At 44.3% G+C, this 19,195-nt stretch overlaps 1 protein-coding gene across 3 annotated transcripts; it reads left to right on the top strand.

Annotated features, from left to right (window-relative positions):
* Positions 1 to 1,785: 1,785 nt before the first annotated feature.
* Positions 1,786 to 18,354, top strand: LOC129859817 (capping protein-inhibiting regulator of actin dynamics-like). Of its 3 annotated transcripts, XM_055929944.1 has the most exons (11): positions 1,786 to 2,053; positions 9,865 to 9,942; positions 10,155 to 10,311; positions 10,449 to 10,584; positions 10,682 to 10,843; positions 11,102 to 11,170; positions 11,301 to 11,495; positions 11,637 to 13,080; positions 13,367 to 13,411; positions 15,221 to 15,840; positions 16,004 to 18,354. In XM_055929944.1, exons 2-11 carry the CDS (start codon positions 9,894 to 9,896, stop codon positions 16,163 to 16,165), a joined length of 3,039 nt encoding a protein of 1,012 aa, XP_055785919.1. In that variant the 5' UTR covers positions 1,786 to 2,053; positions 9,865 to 9,893; the 3' UTR covers positions 16,166 to 18,354. The 3 variants fall into 3 exon arrangements, with proteins under 3 accessions (XP_055785919.1, XP_055785920.1, XP_055785921.1); XM_055929945.1 differs by lacking the exon at positions 13,367 to 13,411; XM_055929946.1 differs by lacking the exon at positions 11,102 to 11,170 and having other exon boundaries at positions 16,004 to 18,353.
* The last annotated feature ends 841 nt before the right edge of the window (positions 18,355 to 19,195 follow it).

The raw sequence follows: 19,195 nt of genomic DNA, 5'->3' as shown, positions 1-19,195 counted from the left end.
TGTATGTGATCCTACAGACACGTAAACAAGGGTTGAAATGATGATGTTTTAGTGAAATATTAGATCTGTTTCGGCTTCTTGCGGTCAATCTGCAGTCTACAAATTATTTGTAATTATGTTCTGGCCCCCTGACCATCCGCTCAAGAAACAATCGTCCCGAGGCCGAATCTGGTTGATGATGTCTGTTCTAGCGGGTCTCTAGAGTGGCAGAAATCATCTACATAGAAATAGAAAGAGTAGAATGGATATCAATGGGATTTTTTCCCACTACAAGACCATGGAACTGGCCTACCGAGCAGTAAGAGGAAATGCCCCTCCCTACCGTCAGGATATGCTCAAACCCTGCACCCCAACCGGAGCACTCCGTTCTGCCATTTCTGGTCTCATGGCCCTCCCACCCCTACAGGAGGGCAGCTCCCACTCAGTCCAGTCCAAGCTCTTCTCTGTCCTGGCACAGCAATGGTGGAACCAGCTTCCCCCTGAAGCCAAGGCAGCAGAGTCCCTTACCATCTTCCAAAAACATCTAAAACTACACCTCTTCAAGGAGTATCTTACATAATCACACCCCATCGTGAACTTTACTTTTTCCCTCTTACTAGCTCTGACTCTGCTGATAGCTACTTTATAGAGGAGAAATGTACTTACTATGTCTGATATGTGGTTGTCCCACCTAGCTGTCTTAAGATGAATGCACTAACTGTAAGTCACTCTGGATAAGAGCATCTGCTAAATTATTCAAATGTAAATGTAAAAATGACAGTGGTGTTCCCATTATAGTGGATCAACAGAAGTTGCCATCCATTGTTCCATGTATGTGAAGAACACTGAGAAATGCACTGAACTCTGAGAGATGAATGTGAAAAGCTTTGAAATGGAAGATACTGTACCTTGCAATACCTGAATTTGGAATTCACCCCATATTCTTCATAACTATGAAAGAAGTGGGTCTCAGTAAGGATAGTTAATAATCGAACAGATGCTAGCTAGTCTCTCCCTTGCCACACCATTCATCTGGAAACCATGACAGCGAGGTTAATGTTTACACACGCCTTCTTTGTTGGGGAGCAACACTCAAGACATTGGACATTTCTAACTCTGGTAGTCAATGTTTTCTGGGCTGAGGTGTGCAGGTTCCTCCTTTGCCTGTACAGGCAACATAAGGCCACACTCTTAGAGGTGGTATTATTACATGTTTGTATTTCACAATGATTTTCAGAAGGCCAGTCCTGAAAGCACACTTTGTCCGGGGAGGGAGGGAGTGGAGGGAGTGGTGTCAGAAAGGTGAGCTGTCTGACTCCTGACCATTGATTGGGTGGGTGGGAGTGCCTGAGCTGCTTTTGTAAGGACCGGGGCTAATGTTTCACTCAGGTAACAGTGTACTTGAATTGGAGTAGTCAGAATAATGTTAGATAACACACAGGACACCGGATTAAACAGTAAAGTACACAGAGGGGGGAAAACATCAATGTTTGTAGGGTCTCGTCTTTCAAGCCTGTAGAAACCTGGTAAGCCCAGGAGGCTATAAGGTAGACCCAATGCCTACAACGGGTCACTAATTACCACTTATGAGAAAAGTGACTCATTCACTCTAATTATTAACTCTTTATGAACACATACTGAGATACGTAACTGCATTCAGACATTTAAATACTTTTGAATGGGAGTACTTAGGAAATGTCTTTAAATGTAGACATTTGCCAAAGACCCTAAAAGGTATAGAGGGGATAAATGATGCAGGACAACACAACACATTTGTTCTCTGTACACAGTTCATTTAAGACAGCTTTCCACTCCTGTCACTGATCCTATGAACACTACCCTTGTAGTGCCACTCTCTCTCACTCTACACTCCCTCTCTCCCTTTCTGTCCTGTCACCTCTCTCCTATCACCTCTCCTTCTCTTGTTCCCTTCATTTGCCGATGGCGGTGGAGTGAGGTGGCTGAGGACTAGTATGTGTGTGAGTGAGTGGAAGGACACATCCTCCCCTCGGAGAGAAAGAGAAAACAGAGAAAGAGAGAGACGAAGAAGAAGCAGCTGCTCTCCAGTAACAGGGTAAGACAATTCCACCCGACTGAACTTGACTCTTACTGTAAATGAACTAGAAACCACCCACAAACAGTTGTATCTGTTGATAAAAATGATAATTGATAAGATAATTTGCAGCATATGATCTTCCATGCTGTTGTACAGTATTTCAACTGTTTCTTGTTCCATAACCTTTGAACTTTTAACTACAGTGTGTTGAGCACGAGTTCTGCATTCCTAAATGGGATTAACTGATAAGAATCAAATCGTGTCCGACGACCTAAACAATAACAACTGTTCTGATCTCGAGTTTTTTTTTCCAGGTATAAAAAATGACGTGCTAGGGTTTTGAAAAGTCCAGATTCTGTGTGATTATTCCACTGCCTACAGAGAGGCTTCAACCTGTTTCTGTCAAAACAACACTATGCCCTCATCCAGCAAGAAGGATGATTGCCATTACAGTGTTTGTCTTTCCTAAGTTATCCTTCATTGTCATCTAATAAAACTGCCTTTGGTAAACAACACTGCTCTGTATATAAAGCATCATGCTGGTTGTGAACAGGACCAGAGTAATCGCTGATCATTCACTGGACAATCAGATTTCATAACGGCTGTTTGGTTAAAATACCTTTATTAAAGGGAGAGCACAAAACCATTGAGTTCCGGTTCATATTGCTTTAGTCTAGTACCCAGAGATCGATTATAGGTGGTAGCTCTCTACCTTAGTCCCTCCATTATCAACAGGTAATACTCCATGTGTTCACTGCACTGCCGTGGTGTGTGGAGACTTGCTGAAAGTGTCAGGTCCCCTGGGCTTGTGTTGTTTGGCTCACTGAGGAGTCCCTTGGCTCTCATTGTGCAGTGCTGTTACGTAGGACTTATCAGTCACACTTCCTTTTTAGAGGCTTTTTCCAGGGAGGGACCATGTTGGTACCTGGTTTCTATTTACTTACATGGTAAGTAAGCAGCAGTGGGGGCTGCTGAGGGGAGGACGGCTCATAATAATGGCTGGAACGGAGCGAATGGAATGGTTTCAAACACATAGAAACCATGTGTTTGGTGTATTTGATACCATTCCACCCATTCCACTCCAGCCATTACTACAATCTCGTCCTCCCCAGGTAAGGTGCCACCAGTCTCCTGTGGTAAGCAGGTCATACGATGTTAAGATCTTCTATACTTTGAACATTTTAAATAATTTACATCAATTTATTTCTTTGTTTATTGTTCTTTAGACATTCAGGTGTATTTTCACAGCCATTTCCAGTTAATAATTCACTCATTGTCTACAGCTGAAATCTATTTCCATTCAAATGGCCCGTTTCATTTACATTCCGGAAGCATTTAATCTGATTATTTTATTGTATGCGTGGCGCTGTAAAAAGTAGATGGTTTCCTCTTATCTATACAGTAGCTCAGCTGTGGGGTTCCATTATAGCCTTGGGGGAACAGCTGGCCATGCTGACGTCACTACAGGCACTCGAGGACCTGAGGTGTCCCAGCCGCAGGTGTGTGTGTGTGTGAGTTCTAAAAGGTTACACAAGTTCATCATCTCATTAAACAGTAATACACAGGCTTATCCTCGCCAGATCCACAGATAGACAGAGCCATGGATAGCCAGCCATCATATACAGTCTCTTGGCTTGATTTAGAATCTCAATAGACACCGTGTTGACACTTAAAGTTACACCTGAGACATTGACACTTCTAGTTACAACGCCAATTAGAATGTTTTAATCATGGAACGTTTGGTGCCAACAAGGAGGATAGTTATCTGAACTCTATAGCTCTTAAAGGCTCTTCTACCACAGAGTGCATACGTAGTATACAGATGCCGTATCTTCATTTGAGCCAGTTAAAACAGCATGAATATAATCCTGCAGCAACAGGAAATGTGAATTGTTATGTGGATTATAATTAATTAACATGTTTTGTAGGGGTTGATACATTTATCATTAAGGCAAATCGAGTCTGACATTTTAAAGTGGAAATTACAATTCCTTCAACAATAGGATGATCTGTGCTGTACTGTGCTGTTTGTAGCCAGCTGGATCAGGACTGGCTAGCCAGCTTCAGTAATATCCTGTAGCTGCAGGATAGGATTTCACCAGAGACAGTACCCCTGCTGTTCCCTATTGTTGGGCTTGTTCTATGCAGGTATCCATTCTGCTGGGCACCAGGGTTCAAGGCCTGGTTGCTGTGTGTGGTAGTTGGGTTGCTCAGTGAGCTGCACCGACCTTTAGTGTTCTACTCTGCTGGGAGATTATGTTCCAGTTGACAGCTAGATGCAGAGCAGGGTTGCTGTATTAGACTGGGTTGCTGTATTAGACAGGGTTGCTGTATTAGACTGGGTTGCTGTATTAGACAGGGTTGCTGTATTAGACAGGGTTGCTGTATTAGACATGGTTGTTGTATTAGACAGGGTTGTTGTATTATACTGTATTAGACTGGGTTGTTGTATTAGACAGGGTTGTTGTATTAGACAGGGTTGTTGTATTAGACAGGGTTGTTGTATTAGACAGGGTTGTTGTATTAGACAGGGTTGCTGTAATAGACAGGGTTGCTGTATTAGACAGGGTTGTTGTATTAGACAGGGTTGTTGTATTAGACAGGGTTGCTGCATTAGACAGGGTTGTTGTATTAGACAGGGTTGTTGTATTAGACAGGGTTGTTGTATTAGACAGGGTTGTTGTATTAGACAGGGTTGCTGTATTAGACAGGGTTGTTGTATTAGACAGGGTTGCTGTATTAGACAGGGTTGCTGTATTAGACAGGGTTGTTGTATTAGACAGGGTTGTTGTATTAGACAGGGTTGTTGTATTAGACAGGGTTGCTGTAATAGACAGGGTTGCTGTATTAGACAGGGTTGTTGTATTAGACAGGGTTGTTGTATTAGACAGGGTTGTTGTATTAGACAGGGTTGCTGTATTAGACAGGGTTGTTGTATTAGACAGGGTTGTTGTATTAGACAGGGTTGCTGTATTAGACAGGGTTGTTGTATTAGACAGGGTTGCTGTATTAGACAGGGTTGTTGTATTAGACAGGGTTGCTGTATTAGACAGGGTTGCTGTATTAGACAGGGTTTCTGTATTAGACAGGGTTGCTGTATTAGACAGGGTTTCTGTATTAGACAGGGTTGCTGTATTAGACAGGGTTGTTGTATTAGACAGGGTTGTTGTATTAGACTGTATTAGACAGGGTTGCTGTAATAGACAGGGTTGTTGTATTAGACAGGGTTGTTGTATTAGACAGGGTTGTTGTATTAGACTGTATTAGACAGGGTTGCTGTAATAGACAGGGTTGCTGTATTAGACAGGGTTGTTGTATTATACTGTATTAGACAGGGTTGTTGTATTAGACAGGGTTGCTGTATTAGACAGGGTTGTTGTATTAGACAGGGTTGCTGTATTAGACAGGGTTGCTGTATTAGACAGGGTTGTTGTATTAGACAGGGTTGTTGTATTAGACAGGGTTGTTGTATTAGCCAGGGTTGCTGTATTAGACAGGGTTGCTGTAATAGACAGGGTTGCTGTATTAGACAGGGTTGTTGTATTAGACTGTATTAGACAGGGTTGCTGTAATAGACAGGGTTGCTGTATTAGACAGGGTTGTTGTATTAGACAGGGTTGTTGTATTAGACAGGGTTGCTGTATTAGACAGGGTTGCTGTATTAGACAGGGTTGTTGTATTAGACAGGGTTGTTGTATTAGACAGGGTTGTTGTATTAGACAGGGTTGCTGTATTAGCCAGGGTTGCTGTATTAGACAGGGTTGTTGTATTAGACAGGGTTGTTGTATTAGACAGGGTTGTTGTATTAGACAGGGTTGCTGTATTAGACAGGGTTGCTGTATTAGACAGGGTTGCTGTATTAGACAGGGTTGTTGTATTAGACTGGTTTGTTGTATTAGACAGGGTTGCTGTATTAGACAGGGTTGTTGTATTAGACAGGGTTGCTGTATTAGACAGGGTTGCTGCATTAGACAGGGTTGTTGTATTAGACTGGGTTGCTGTATTAGACAGGGTTGCTGTATTAGACAGGGTTGTTGTATTAGACAGGGTTGCTGCATTAGACAGGGTTGTTGTATTAGACTGTATTAGACAGGGTTGTTGTATTAGACAGGGTTGCTGTATTAGACAGGGTTGTTGTATTAGACAGGGTTGCTGTATTAGACAGGGTTGCTGTATTAGACAGGGTTTCTGTATTAGACAGGGTTGCTGTATTAGACAGGGTTGTTGTATTAGACTGGGTTGCTGTATTAGACAGGGTTGCTGTATTAGACAGGGTTGCTGTATTAGACAGGGTTGCTGTATTAGACAGGGTTGCTGCATTAGACAGGGTTGTTGTATTAGACTGTATTAGACTGGGTTGTTGTATTAGACAGGGTTGTTGTATTAGACTGTATTAGACTGGGTTGTTGTATTAGACAGGGTTGCTGCATTAGACTGTATTAGACAGGGTTGTTGTATTAGACAGGGTTGCTGCATTAGACAGGGTTGTTGTATTAGACTGTATTAGACTGGGTTGTTGTATTAGACAGGGTTGCTGTATTAGACAGGGTTGCTGTATTAGACAGGGTTGCTGTATTAGACAGGGTTGTTGTATTAGACTGGGTTGTTGTATTAGACAGGGTTGCTGTATTAGACAGGGTTGTTGTATTAGACAGGGTTGTTGTATTAGACAGGGTTGTTGTATTAGACAGGGTTGCTGCATTAGACAGGGTTGTTGTATTAGACAGGGTTGCTGTATTAGACAGGGTTGCTGTATTAGACAGGGTTGTTGTATTAGACAGGGTTGCTGTATTAGACAGGGTTGCTGTATTAGACAGGGTTGTTGTATTAGACAGGGTTGCTGTATTAGACTGTATTAGACAGGGTTGTTGTATTAGACAGGGTTGTTGTATTAGACAGGGTTGCTGCATTAGACAGGGTTGTTGTATTAGACAGGGTTGCTGTATTAGACAGGGTTGCTGTATTAGACTGTATTAGACAGGGTTGTTGTATTAGACAGGGTTGTTGTATTAGACTGTATTAGACAGGGTTGCTGTAATAGACAGGGTTGTTGTATTAGACAGGGTTGTTGTATTAGACTGGGTTGTTGTATTAGACTGTATTAGACAGGGTTGTTGTATTAGACAGGGTTGCTGTATTAGACTGGGTTGTTGTATTAGACTGTATTAGACAGGGTTGTTGTATTAGACAGGGTTGTTGTATTAGACAGGGTTGTTGTATTAGACAGGGTTGCTGTATTAGACTGGGTTGTTGTGTTAGACTGTATTAGACTGGGTTGCTTTATTAGACAGGGTTGTTGTATTAGACAGGGTTGTTGTATTAGACAGGGTTGTTGTATTAGACAGGGTTGCTGTATTAGACTGGGTTGCTGTATTAGACAGGGTTGTTGTATTAGACAGGGTTGCTGTATTAGACTGGGTTGCTGTATTAGACAGGGTTGTTGTATTAGACAGTGTTGTTGTATTAGACAGGGTTGCTGTATTAGACTGGGTTGCTGTATTAGACAGGGTTGTTGTATTAGACAGGGTTGCTGTATTAGACAGGGTTGCTGTATTAGACAGGGTTGCTGTATTAGACAGGGTTGTTGTATTAGACTGGGTTGTTGTATTAGACAGGGTTGCTTTATTAGCCAGGGTTGTTGTATTAGCCAGGGTTGCTGTATTAGACTGGGTTGCTGTATTAGACAGGGTTGTTGTATTAGCCAGGGTTGCTGTATTAGACTGGGTTGCTGTATTAGACAGGGTTGTTGTATTAGCCAGGGTTGCTGTATTAGACTGGGTTGCTGTATTAGACTGGGTTGTTGTATTAGCCAGGGTTGCTGTATTAGACTGGGTTGCTGTATTAGACAGGGTTGTTGTATTAGCCAGGGTTGCTGTATTAGACTGGGTTGCTGTATTAGACAGGGTTGTTGTATTAGCCAGGGTTGCTGTATTAGACTGGGTTGCTGTATTAGACAGGGTTGTTGTATTAGCCAGGGTTGCTGTATTAGACTGGGTTGCTGTATTAGACTGGGTTGCTGTATTAGACTGGGTTGTTGTATTAGCCAGGGTTGCTGTATTAGACTGGGTTGCTGTATTAGACTGGGTTGTTGTATTAGCCAGGGTTGCTGTATTAGACTGGGTTGCTGTATTAGACAGGGTTGTTGTATTAGCCAGGGTTGCTGTATTAGACTGGGTTGCTGTATTAGACAGGGTTGTTGTATTAGCCAGGGTTGCTGTATTAGACTGGGTTGCTGTATTAGACTGGGTTGCTGTATTAGACAGGGTTGTTGTATTAGCCAGGGTTGCTGTATTAGACTGGGTTGCTGCATGTGGTTTGGTGGCTGGGTTCAGTACACTAACCCAGTCTTCTCCCTGAGTTCTCCCTGCTTGTAGACGTGTTGGAGAAAGATGGATTGGGGGAGTTTGGGCGTGCTTAGAACTCTGGTGAACCTCTGGTTTTTGTTGTCTTCCTTCAGACATTGTGTGAAAGAGCTGTGCGTGTGTGTCTGTGCATGTGTGTCTGTTTATGTGTGTCTGTTTATGTGTGTCTGTTTATGTGTGTCTGTTTATGTGTGTCTGTTTATGTGTGTCTGTGCATGTGTGTGCGTGTGTGCGTGTGTCCGTGTGTGCGTGTGTGTAAGCATGATGAGTCTGGGAAAGGTTGAACTCAGGCCGTGTTTAAATTGTCTCCTTGTTATTTAATGTCACGTCACGTCATCAGTGGACTGCTAGGCAACTCCTATTCAGGTCCAGGAACAAAGTCAACACAGGAGCTGAAAGCCTCTTGTCTGGTCCGCTTGTTCTAATCAAACGCTCCATGATATCTGCTGAAAGAGAAATACTGCTGAAACTAATTGGAACTGCTGACACAATAATCACTCAACTGGCAAACTTGACTTGAGAAGATGTTACTTCAAATGAAAACGCTTATTTATTAACTATAAATAGCTAGAACAATGACAATAGCAAAGCTAATATCTAACGCCTGACAAAAAGCAGACAATTCTTCAGGTTTGTTAGGTTTCTTAAATGTTGTTATCAGCTTGTTCAAGGAAAAGAGTGTGTGAAACTATTTATCATCAATGAAGGGTCTTTGTCTCTGGAAAGACAAAGTCATTTACTGGTATGTTGGCTGGATAATCAAATGTACTATAATTAAATAATAAATAAATACATGTTATTAAAATACGACAACTCCAAAAGCTGTTGAATACATATATATATATATATATATTTTTGGATGTTTTTTTTGTATTTTTGACAGTAGTGCAGGAAATGTAGAGGGAGACAGCTAATAAGAGCATAGACAGGGAGTGGCTGAGACAGGGCTCCAACCCACATCGCCAGGGGGGCATAGACAGAGATTGGCTGAGACAGGGCTCCAACCCACATCGCCAGGGGGGCATAGACAGAGATTGGCTGAGACAGGGCTCTAACCCACATCGCCAGGGGGGCATAGACAGAGATTGGCTGAGACAGGGCTCCAACCCACATCGCCAGGGGGGCATAGACAGAGATTAGCTGAGACAGGGCTCCAACCCACATCCCCAGGGGGGCATAGACAGAGATTGGCTGAGACAGGGCTCCAACCCACATCGCCAAGGGGGTATAGAGAGGTATGTTTGGCAGTGTGTGTACAGTACCGATACTCAGGCAGTAAGTCTGAGGCCAGTCTTGAAAGCACACTTTGTCCAGGGAGGGAGTGGTGTGATAGAGGTGAGCTGCAACCTGCAGTCTACTGGCTCCTGAATGGCTCACAGGAATAGCCATTGTTGAAACACAACCCTCTGGCGTTGCTAAATACGATGTCGTTGAATGGTTTTTGTCTTGCCCTGTCTCTCTTCCTAGGTAAGAGCAGCTAACTCCAGTCTCCTGTCATGGATACTAACACTGGGGAAGTGGAGGACTCAGGAGAAGAGCTTACAGGTAGAACACCTGTCTTCTTTCTAATTAAATGATTGACATGCCTAAACCAATGTAAACAGACATACGTAGCTGGCAAATCATTCATTCCCAATACATCATTCATATACAGTGTATTATGCAATGCAAACAGGAATGAACTACACAGCAAAAGTCTCATGTCTGACTCTGCAAACAAAACCAAATGTAGGACAGTAACTTCCTGGTGGTTTCAGGGAGGAAGAAGTCTCGGTTCAAGCTGCTGAAGAGTCGTCTGTTTGGCCGTCTGAAGAGGAAGGAGACTGAAGGACTGATGAAGCAGAGCCAGTCCGCCAGTGATGTCACTGCTGATGTCATAGCTCTGGGGGACAACGACTCAGAGGATGACTGTTTGTAAGCATCTGACCTCTTTCACTCACTGGAAATAGTAGCATATCAAGTTGATCAAATTATCAAGTTTAAGTAGCATGTCCACTGGGAAATACTGTATGTATGTAGTAAACATATTTTTTGACATGTGTCACTTACAGGGGCGGCCCAAATACACTGGGGTCCAGAGCTCTGTCACATGACAGCATTTTCCTGGCTGACCAATCACAGAGCTCCTCTGAGCCGACGAGGGTTCTGTCTCAGGAGAACGTACACAGCAGGATAAGAGAACTGCAGGTGAATCTGTAGGTGGGAGGGTCCTTATAGTCTAATCTACTGTTGTGATTGGTCCCGGAGTGTGCTCATCACACATGCACTGTTTCTGATTGGGCAGCTGAAACTGCAGCGGCAGAACATGTGTCTGGGCCCTCCCCCCTTGCTGATCCCTGGAAAGAGAATGGAAGATTCCGGAGCCACCTCTGAGGATGATGGTTTACCCCAGAGCCCTCCAGAGATCTTGTTCCATGACCGAACAGCACAGGGGCCTTCCTACAAGGTGAATGGGGCTGATCACATATACTGCACACACATAGATACAATTGATCTAACTTGTATTTATCCAGGATAGTCTCATTGAGATAATATCTATTTTTAGAGAACAAACCTTGCTGTAGTCAGTAGAATCTGTTGGTACACTTGCAAACAAAACACAATGTAATCATCACCATTATCATTATCATCATCATGCTGCATTACTCTTCCACCACCTTGTGTGACTGACTGATTGACACCTCTCCCTCCATTCCATCCCTAGTTCCCTAACACTCACAGGCACCATAGCTCTCTGAGTTTAGCAGGGACAGGAAGTGAGGAGGAGGAGCAGGTGATGCAACTTCCTGTCTGCATTACACCACATCCCACATTCACATACTGATCATCCTAACAACATTCACCGAAAACCTGTTTGTTGGGTCCATTTCAGTTGTTAATCTGCTTTTCTACTTTCTCCTCAGTGCCTGTCCCAGCCCTCCTCCCGTCCTCTCTCCCCGAATCCTGCTTCCCCCTGTGATCCAGAGCCCTCCCCTGCAGTGGACTTCACCAGCCCAGCCCAGTACACTCCTAGCCTGGACAGCTCTGCCGCCCGTCACCGCATGTCTGTTAAACCCAGGAACCAGAGGGCCAGCGCCAAGGGACGGAAAGGTCCCCTGGTAAGATCTCACTGTATAGTGTAACATCAAAACACCACATAGTGGGTACTGGGCAGCATTTCAATCTCTAATACCTTGATTACAGTGTAAATATAAGATCATGGTTTAACGGGCTGTTTATCTTGTCTGTGTCATTACTAGAGAGCAAGCAGACTTGGCTCAGAGAGCCTGAGTGACCTGGACCCTGACCAGCCCCTGTCTGAGAGGGAGGAAGAGCAGGATGGAACAGAGGATGAGGACAGAGAGGAAGAGGAGGAGAGGGAGCGACCGTTCTCTTCATCTCCAAAAGACTCTGAGGAGAAGCCCTGGGAGTCAGTACCCCCTGGTGGTCAGAAAGAGGTATTACAGAGACAAGAGTCCTCCGAGACAGAGGGACGCATCACCACCAACCCTCTCTACCTCCAGGCTATGACCTCTCCTCTACCAGAACCCATGACCAAAACCTCCATCCTGGAGACCCCGAGCCTGCCCACTCCCCCTTCAGCAGCAGTGGAGGAGCCACAGAAGCCCCCGGAACCTATCCGGGTCAAACGCCCAAGAACTCTCATCCAGGATAATTCAGACCAGGGAAGTCGGCCTGGGTCTACATCTGAAAAGACCCTCTCCAGGCCTCTCAGTCCTGTCTATGGATCAAATAATGTCACTTCCACCACAAATCAACTGCCATCAAAAGAGAAGCCAGAAGAGAATATGACCCCAGCCACCTCTAACAAGGGAGACAGGTTGAGCAGAAACACACAGGGTGTGAGCCTAGCAGACACCAGCAGCTCTACACACCACTCTGCTCTACCTACCCCTGCCCCTCGCGTTATAAGACAAACACAGAGACCTGCTTCTGAGAGAGAGTCTGTCAGAGAGACTACAGCAGTCCCACTGTCGGGCGTTAATGAAGAAACCTCCAAATTGGACATGGTACAGAGGACGACAGGGCAACCTACTGGCCACGAAGACACACTGCCTAGAGCAAACAGTTTCTCCACTTCCTCCTCAAGACAGCGTTCCAAGAGCGCCACTGGCAGTGCCCACACAGGGACGAGAAACGAGGAGATGAATGCAGAAGGGAAAGGAGGGGAGGGTTTGGTGGCCAAAAACCCTCATCAGGAGTCTGTCAGAAGGCAAGAGGTAAAACCAGAGCAGGCCACTTTTAAAGGCCTGAAGGAAAACCAACCACAACCCTCGCCTCAGGAGAGAAAAGTACAAACAGAAGTAGAAGTAGTGGAGGAGACAGGACTGAAGGGAGGAGAGAAAAGGGATGGGCAGAGTGAGGGAAATGAGGAGCAGGAGCAGGAGCAGGAGCAGGAGCAGGAGAAGGAGCAGGAGCAGGAGCAGGAGAGGAGGAGTGCTTTCGGAGTGAAGCTGCGCACCACTTCTCAGTCTCTGAAGTATCGCTTGCAAAGGGACCAAGAATTCAGGGTTAAGTGTCATATTGTCTCAACAACTGCAGAACCAGTCAAAGGCGAAATTGGCACAAGTTCAAAGGTCAGGGGTGACTTGGCAAATAAGGCTTCGAGGAAGGGCCCGTCACAAGTGTCTGACTGCCCCCCCTCATACACCCCTGATAGAAACAGACTCAACGAGAACCAAGGTACGTATGTTCTCTAAAACGTTGTCGATGGTTTAGCGGAGAAGTTGAGCCTCGCGTTCAACGCTCAGAGTTGTTGCGGAAATTGACCCACTACGCTGTTTACTTTCTGAATCTACGTCATATCGCTGAGTCTATATTGAACAACAATTAACTTGGACTATGCACTAACTAACTTTGCACTAACAAGGTGTTCTAGCTCACACGGTTGCAGCTATGTCAGTCTACTGAGGGCCCTGTTTCAATAGCATGTACTCACCTCTAGGCACTGTCTTGGTTCTATCCTTAGACGATGATGATACTGACCTGGTAGTAGATGCCTTTTTAGACCCAGGTAACATATATCTACTGAACCACTGAACACTTCTCTAATAATCATACAATAGTAGTTACAGTATAATGAGCACTTCTGAATCAGAGTGGGCAATTTCCCCTCCAATCAAAACTGGATCCAGATCTGTATAATAATATGTGCCCTCTGTAATTATTGGGACAGTGAAGCATTTTTTCGCCCTTTGGTTCTATACTCCAAAAGTTTGGATTTGAAATGATACAATGACTATGAGGTTAAAGTGCAGACTTTCAGCTTTAATTTCGGGGTATTTTCACCCATTACAGGTGAACCATTTAGAAATTACAACACTTTTTGTACATAGTCCTCCCATTTTAGGTGAGCAAAAGTATTGGGACAAATTCACGTATACAGTGGGGCAAAAAAGTATTTAGTCAGCCACCAATTGTGCAAGTTCTCCCACTTAAAAAGATGAGAGAGGCCTGTAATTTTCATCATAGGTACACTTCAACTATGACAGACAAAATGAGAAAAAAAATCCTGAAAATCACATTGTAGGATTTTTAATTAATTTATTTGCAAATTATGGTGGAAAATAAGTATTTGATCACCTACAAACAAGCAGGATTTCTGGCTCTCACAGACCTGTAAGAGGCTCCTCTGTCCTCCACTCGTTACCTGTATTAATTGCACCTGTTTGAACTTGTTATCAGTATAAAAGTTTTAAGTGGGAGAACTTGCACAATTGGTGCCCCACTGTATGTTTATTAAAGTAGTAAAATGTTTTGTATTGGGTCCCATATTCCTAGCATTCAACGACTACATAAATCTTGTGACTCTACAAATTTGCTGGATGCATACATTTGCTGCTTATTTTGGTTGTGTTTCAGATTATTTTGTGCCCAATAGAAATGAATGGTAAAAAATGAATTGTGTCATTCTTGAGTCACTTTTATTGTAAATAAGAATAGAATATGTTTCTAAACACTTCTACATTAATGTGGATGATACCATGATTACGGATAATCCTGAATGAATCGTGAATAAGTAAGAAAGTTACAGATGCACTAATATCATACCCCCAAGACATGCTAACCTCTCACCATTACATTTTTGGGGGGTATGATATTTGAGCATCTGTAACTTTCTCACTCATCATTATTGATGAATCATTCAGCATTATCCATATATCATGGTAGCATCCACATTCATGTAGAAGTGTTTAGAAACATATTCTATTCTTATTTTCAATAATAGTGAATCAATACATTTTTTACCATTCATTTCTATTGGGCACAAAATAATCTGAAACACAACCAAAACAAACAAAAAATGTACAAATGTGCAGTCACACGCTTGATGTAGTCATTGCGTGCTATGAATATGGGACCAAATACTTAACTTTTTACTACTTTAATACACATAAGTCAATTTGTCCCAATACTTTCGCTCACCTTAAATGGGGGGACTATGTACAAAAACTGCTGTAATATCTAAACGGTTCACCCGATATGGATGAACATACCCTCAAATTAAAGCTCACAGTCTGTACTTAAACCTCATAGTCATTGTTTCATTTCAAATCCAAAATTTGGACTATAGAGCCAAAAGAAGAAAACATGCTTCACTGTCCAAATAATTACAGGGGCACTGTTTGTAATATGATCTCTGTTTGACCTCAATCATAATATTGCCAACATCGAACCAAACCAAATTAACCACAGAATAAATTAAGATGATCTGATTAAATAATGGATTCACAACTCCAGTCCTCAAACACCACAGTATCTTTTAAATACACTTTAAATAAAGTTTGATTTGATTTCAATAATGTCACCCATTGTTCCTCAGACAAAGGCCCATCCTCCAGACCTGCTCTGGGGCTCCCAAGAGGGGCTGAGACCCCTGGGTCTAATGGGTCAGCTGGATCGGAGCCTGTCTGGATGTCCATGGCCCGGGAAAAGACCAGGAGTCTCCAACAGCATCTCAGTCCAGAGACAGAGCCTGGGACAGGGGGGACAGGGGGGACAACAACGCCCCAGTACACCCCATCACCACGGCCAGCTCCAACCCCAGCCCCACAGCCTAGATTACAACCAACAGCTCAGCCATCAACACAACCTCCATCACAATCACAGCCAAGCACAAAAACAGCCTCGCAAAAACAAACATCAGCCCCAGTGGTACAACCACCATCTCAACCAATACCAAGCGGTAGACCAATCCTATGGGGAATGCAATTGACAGCTACACTCAAAGCATTGCCTTCAGATCAGCCTAACACACAAACAGCATCACAACCGACACCACAAGGAACTGCTCAACAGCTGACACAACCGTCCTCCCAACCTCACATGCCAACCAGACCAACTCTACGAGGAGCGTCTGAGAGATCCTACAGGTCTCTGAAGAGAGCTGAGAAGATGCCTGTGGAGAAATGGACAGAAAGAGCGCTCCCGACTGGGACTATGGTAAATATTTGACTGTGCCCCCACTAGGCTCAGACGTTTTTCCCGGTCAGTTCACGTGGTGAGGAAAAACAACTGACTCAATCAGATTAAGTCTTCATTTTGTAACTAAGATGTAATGTGGTCAGTTTAGTTAGTAATGTGTCATCTCTGTATTTTATCTTAGGAGGAATCTAGCAATGGTCAAATTGAGATTCACATCGCAAAGCCTGAGATACCTTCTTCTTCATCATCATCATCATCATCATTGTCACACCGGGGTCAGCCAACCTGGATGGAACTTGCCAAGAGGAAATCTCTGGCCTGGAGTGACAAGACTATGGACTGAGAAGTGCACGTGGGTGTCTGTCTGTCTGTCTGTCTGTCTGTCTGTCTGTCTCTGTGTGTGTGTGTGTGTGTGTGTGTGTGTGTGTGTGTGTGTGCGTGTGTGTGTGCGTGTGCGTGTGCGTGTGCGTGTGCGTGTGCGTGTGCGTGTGCACGTGTGTGCGTGGTAAAGGGGTTCCTAAAGAGAGTAAGAAGAAGACTGAAATAAAATCATGATTTGTTGCTGACTGTGTTACTTGAACCTACTGGATACAGAGTATGAGTTTAAAACCCATTTCCCATTACTGTGCCTTACTCTTCTAACCATTAAATTTTAAAAAATACTTATATTTCACATCAGCCAGACTGATGCTAAACTTCTGCGTATAACAACACTAAACCAAGAGGTCTGGACTTTTATGGCACAAGAGGGCCATAAAAGTTGCTGGTTCAAACTCCGCTTCAATTTTTTCACTGCTTTTGACATATCACTCCATGCTAGATCCATTTACATTTACATTTAAGTCATTTAGCAGACGCTCTTATCCAGAGCGACTTACAAATTGCTGATGTCTGGAATAAATATACTGTCAATTGTATTCTGACTAGTTTGAATTGTGTGGGCTCAATCAACCATCAATAAGCTATTATCAACCACAATGGGGCTGCCTCATCAATGGGGCCACCGTGGAAATGGTCAATAACTGCAAATTCCTTGGCGTACATATCTCAGAGAATCTGAAATGGTCTAACCACACGAACACCATAGTGAAGAAGGCACGACAGAGATTCTTCAACTTCAGAATGCTGAAGAAATTTGGCCTGTCCCCGAGGGCCCTCACAGTGTTCTACAGGAGCACCATTGAGAGCATTCTGTCGGGCTGCATCACAGCCTGGTACGGCAACTCCACCGCCGCGGACCGCAAGACTCTTCATAGGTTGATATGTGCAGCCGAACTCACCATTGCGTGCACACTGCATGCTCTACAGAGCACCTAAACTCAGCAAAAAAAGAAACGTCCTCTCACTGTCAACTGTGTTTATTTTCAGCAAACTTAACATGTGTAAATATTTGTATGAACATAAGATTCAACAACTGAGACATAAACTGAACAGGTTCCACAGACATGTGACTAACAGAAATGGAATAATGTGTCCCTGAACAAAGGGGGGGTCAAAATCAAAAGTAACAGTCAGTATCTGGTGTGGCCACCAGCTGCATTAAGTACTGCAATGTATCTCCTCCTCATGGACTGCACCAGACTTGCCAGTTCTTGCTGTGAGATGTTACCCCACTCTTCCGCCAATGCACCTGCAATTGACTGACATTTCTGGGGGGAATGACCCTAGCCCTCACCCTCCGATCCAACAGGTCCCAGACGTGCTCAATGGGACTGAGATCCACGCTCTTCGCTGGCCATGTCAGAACACTGACATTCCTGTCTTGCAGGAAATCACGCTCAGAACGAGCAGTATGGCTGGTGGCATTGTCATGCTGGAGGGTCATGTCAGGATGAGCCTGCAGGAAGGGTACCACATGAGGGAGGAGGATGTCTTCCCTGTAACGCACAGCGTTGAGATTGCCTGCAATGACAACAAGCTCAGACCGATGATGCTGTGACACACCGCCCCAGACCATGACGGACCCTCCACCGCCAAATCGATCCCGCTCCAGAGTACAGGCCTCGGTGTAATGCTCATTCCTTCGACGATAAACGCAAATCCGACCATCACCCCTGGTGAGCCAAAACCGCGACTCGTCAGTGAAGAGCACTTTTTGCCAGTCCTGTCTCGTCCAGCGACGGTGGGTTTGTGCCCATAGGCGATGTTGTTGCCGGTGATGTCTGGTGAGGACCTGGCTTACAACAGACCTACAAGCCCTCAGTCCAGCCTCTCTCAGCCTATTGCGGACAGTTTGGGCACTGATGGAGGGATTGTGCGTTCCTGGTGTAACTCGGGCAGTGGTTGTTGCCATCCTGTACCTGTCCCGCAGGTGTGATGTTCGGATGTACCGATCCTGTGCAGGTGTTGTTACACGTGGTCTGCCACTGCGAGGACGATCTGCTGTCCGCCCTATCTCCCTGTAGTGCTGTCTTAGGCGTCTCACAGTACGGACATTGCAATTTATTGCCCTGGCCACATTTGCAGTCCTCATGCCTCCTTGCAGCATGTCTAAGGCACGTTCACGCAGATGAGCAGGGACCCTGGACATCTTTCTTTTGGTGTTTTTCAGAGTCAGTAGAAAGGCCTCTTTAGTGTCCTAAACTTTCAAACTGTGACCTTAATTGCCTACTGTCTGTAAGCTGTTAGTGTCTTAACAACCGTTCCACAGGTGCATGTTCATTAATTGTTTATGGTTCATTGAACAAGCATGGGAAACAGTGTTTAAACCCTTTACAATGAAGATCTGTGAAGTTATTTGGATTTTAACGAATTATCTTTGAAAGACAGGGTCCTGTTTCTTTTTTTGCTGAGTTTACAAGACCAGGTGTCGCAGGAATTTTTTATTTTATTTTTCCGTTATTTTACCAGGTAAGTTGACTGAGAACACATTCTCATTTACAGCAACGACCTGGGGAATAGTTACAGGGGAGAGGAGGGGGATGAATGAGCCAATTGTAAACTGGGGATTATTATTTATTTATTTAGCCAGGACACCGGGGTTAACACCCCTACTCTTACGATAAGTGCCATGGGATCTTTAATGACCTCAGAGAGTCAGGACACCCGTTTAACGTCCCATCCGAAAGACGGCACCCTACACAGGGCAGTGTCCCCAATCACTGCCCTGGGGCATTGGGATATTTTTTAGACCAGAGGAAAGAGTGCCTCCTACTGGCCCTCCAACACCACTTCCAGCAGCATCTGGTCTCCCATCCAAGAACTGACCAGGACCAACCCTGCTTAGCTTCAGAAGCAAGCCAGCAGTGGTATGCAGGGTGGTATGCTGCTGGCAATGCCAAGAAGATCATCAGGGACCCCAGCCACCCAAGCCATGCCCTGTTCTACCTGCTTCAATCACTCAGAAGTGGGCAGTACAGGAGCATCATGGCAA

Source organism: Salvelinus fontinalis, chromosome 7 (assembly GCF_029448725.1).
Source record: "Salvelinus fontinalis isolate EN_2023a chromosome 7, ASM2944872v1, whole genome shotgun sequence".
Lineage (NCBI taxonomy): Eukaryota > Metazoa > Chordata > Actinopteri > Salmoniformes > Salmonidae > Salvelinus > Salvelinus fontinalis.
The sequence above is the reverse complement of the archived record's forward strand: the minus strand, read 5'-3'. Positions and strand labels throughout refer to the sequence as shown.

Coding starts and splice junctions, on each gene's coding strand:
- LOC129859817 (XM_055929944.1), top strand. CDS start 9,894: ATGGATACTAACACTGGGGAAGTGGAGGACTCAGGAGAAGAGCTTACA. Junction 11,171..11,300: donor GAAGTGAGGAGGAGGAGCAG/GTGATGCAACTT, acceptor CTTTCTCCTCAG/TGCCTGTCCCAGCCCTCCTC. Junction 13,412..15,220: donor AGATGCCTTTTTAGACCCAG/GTAACATATATC, acceptor ATTGTTCCTCAG/ACAAAGGCCCATCCTCCAGA.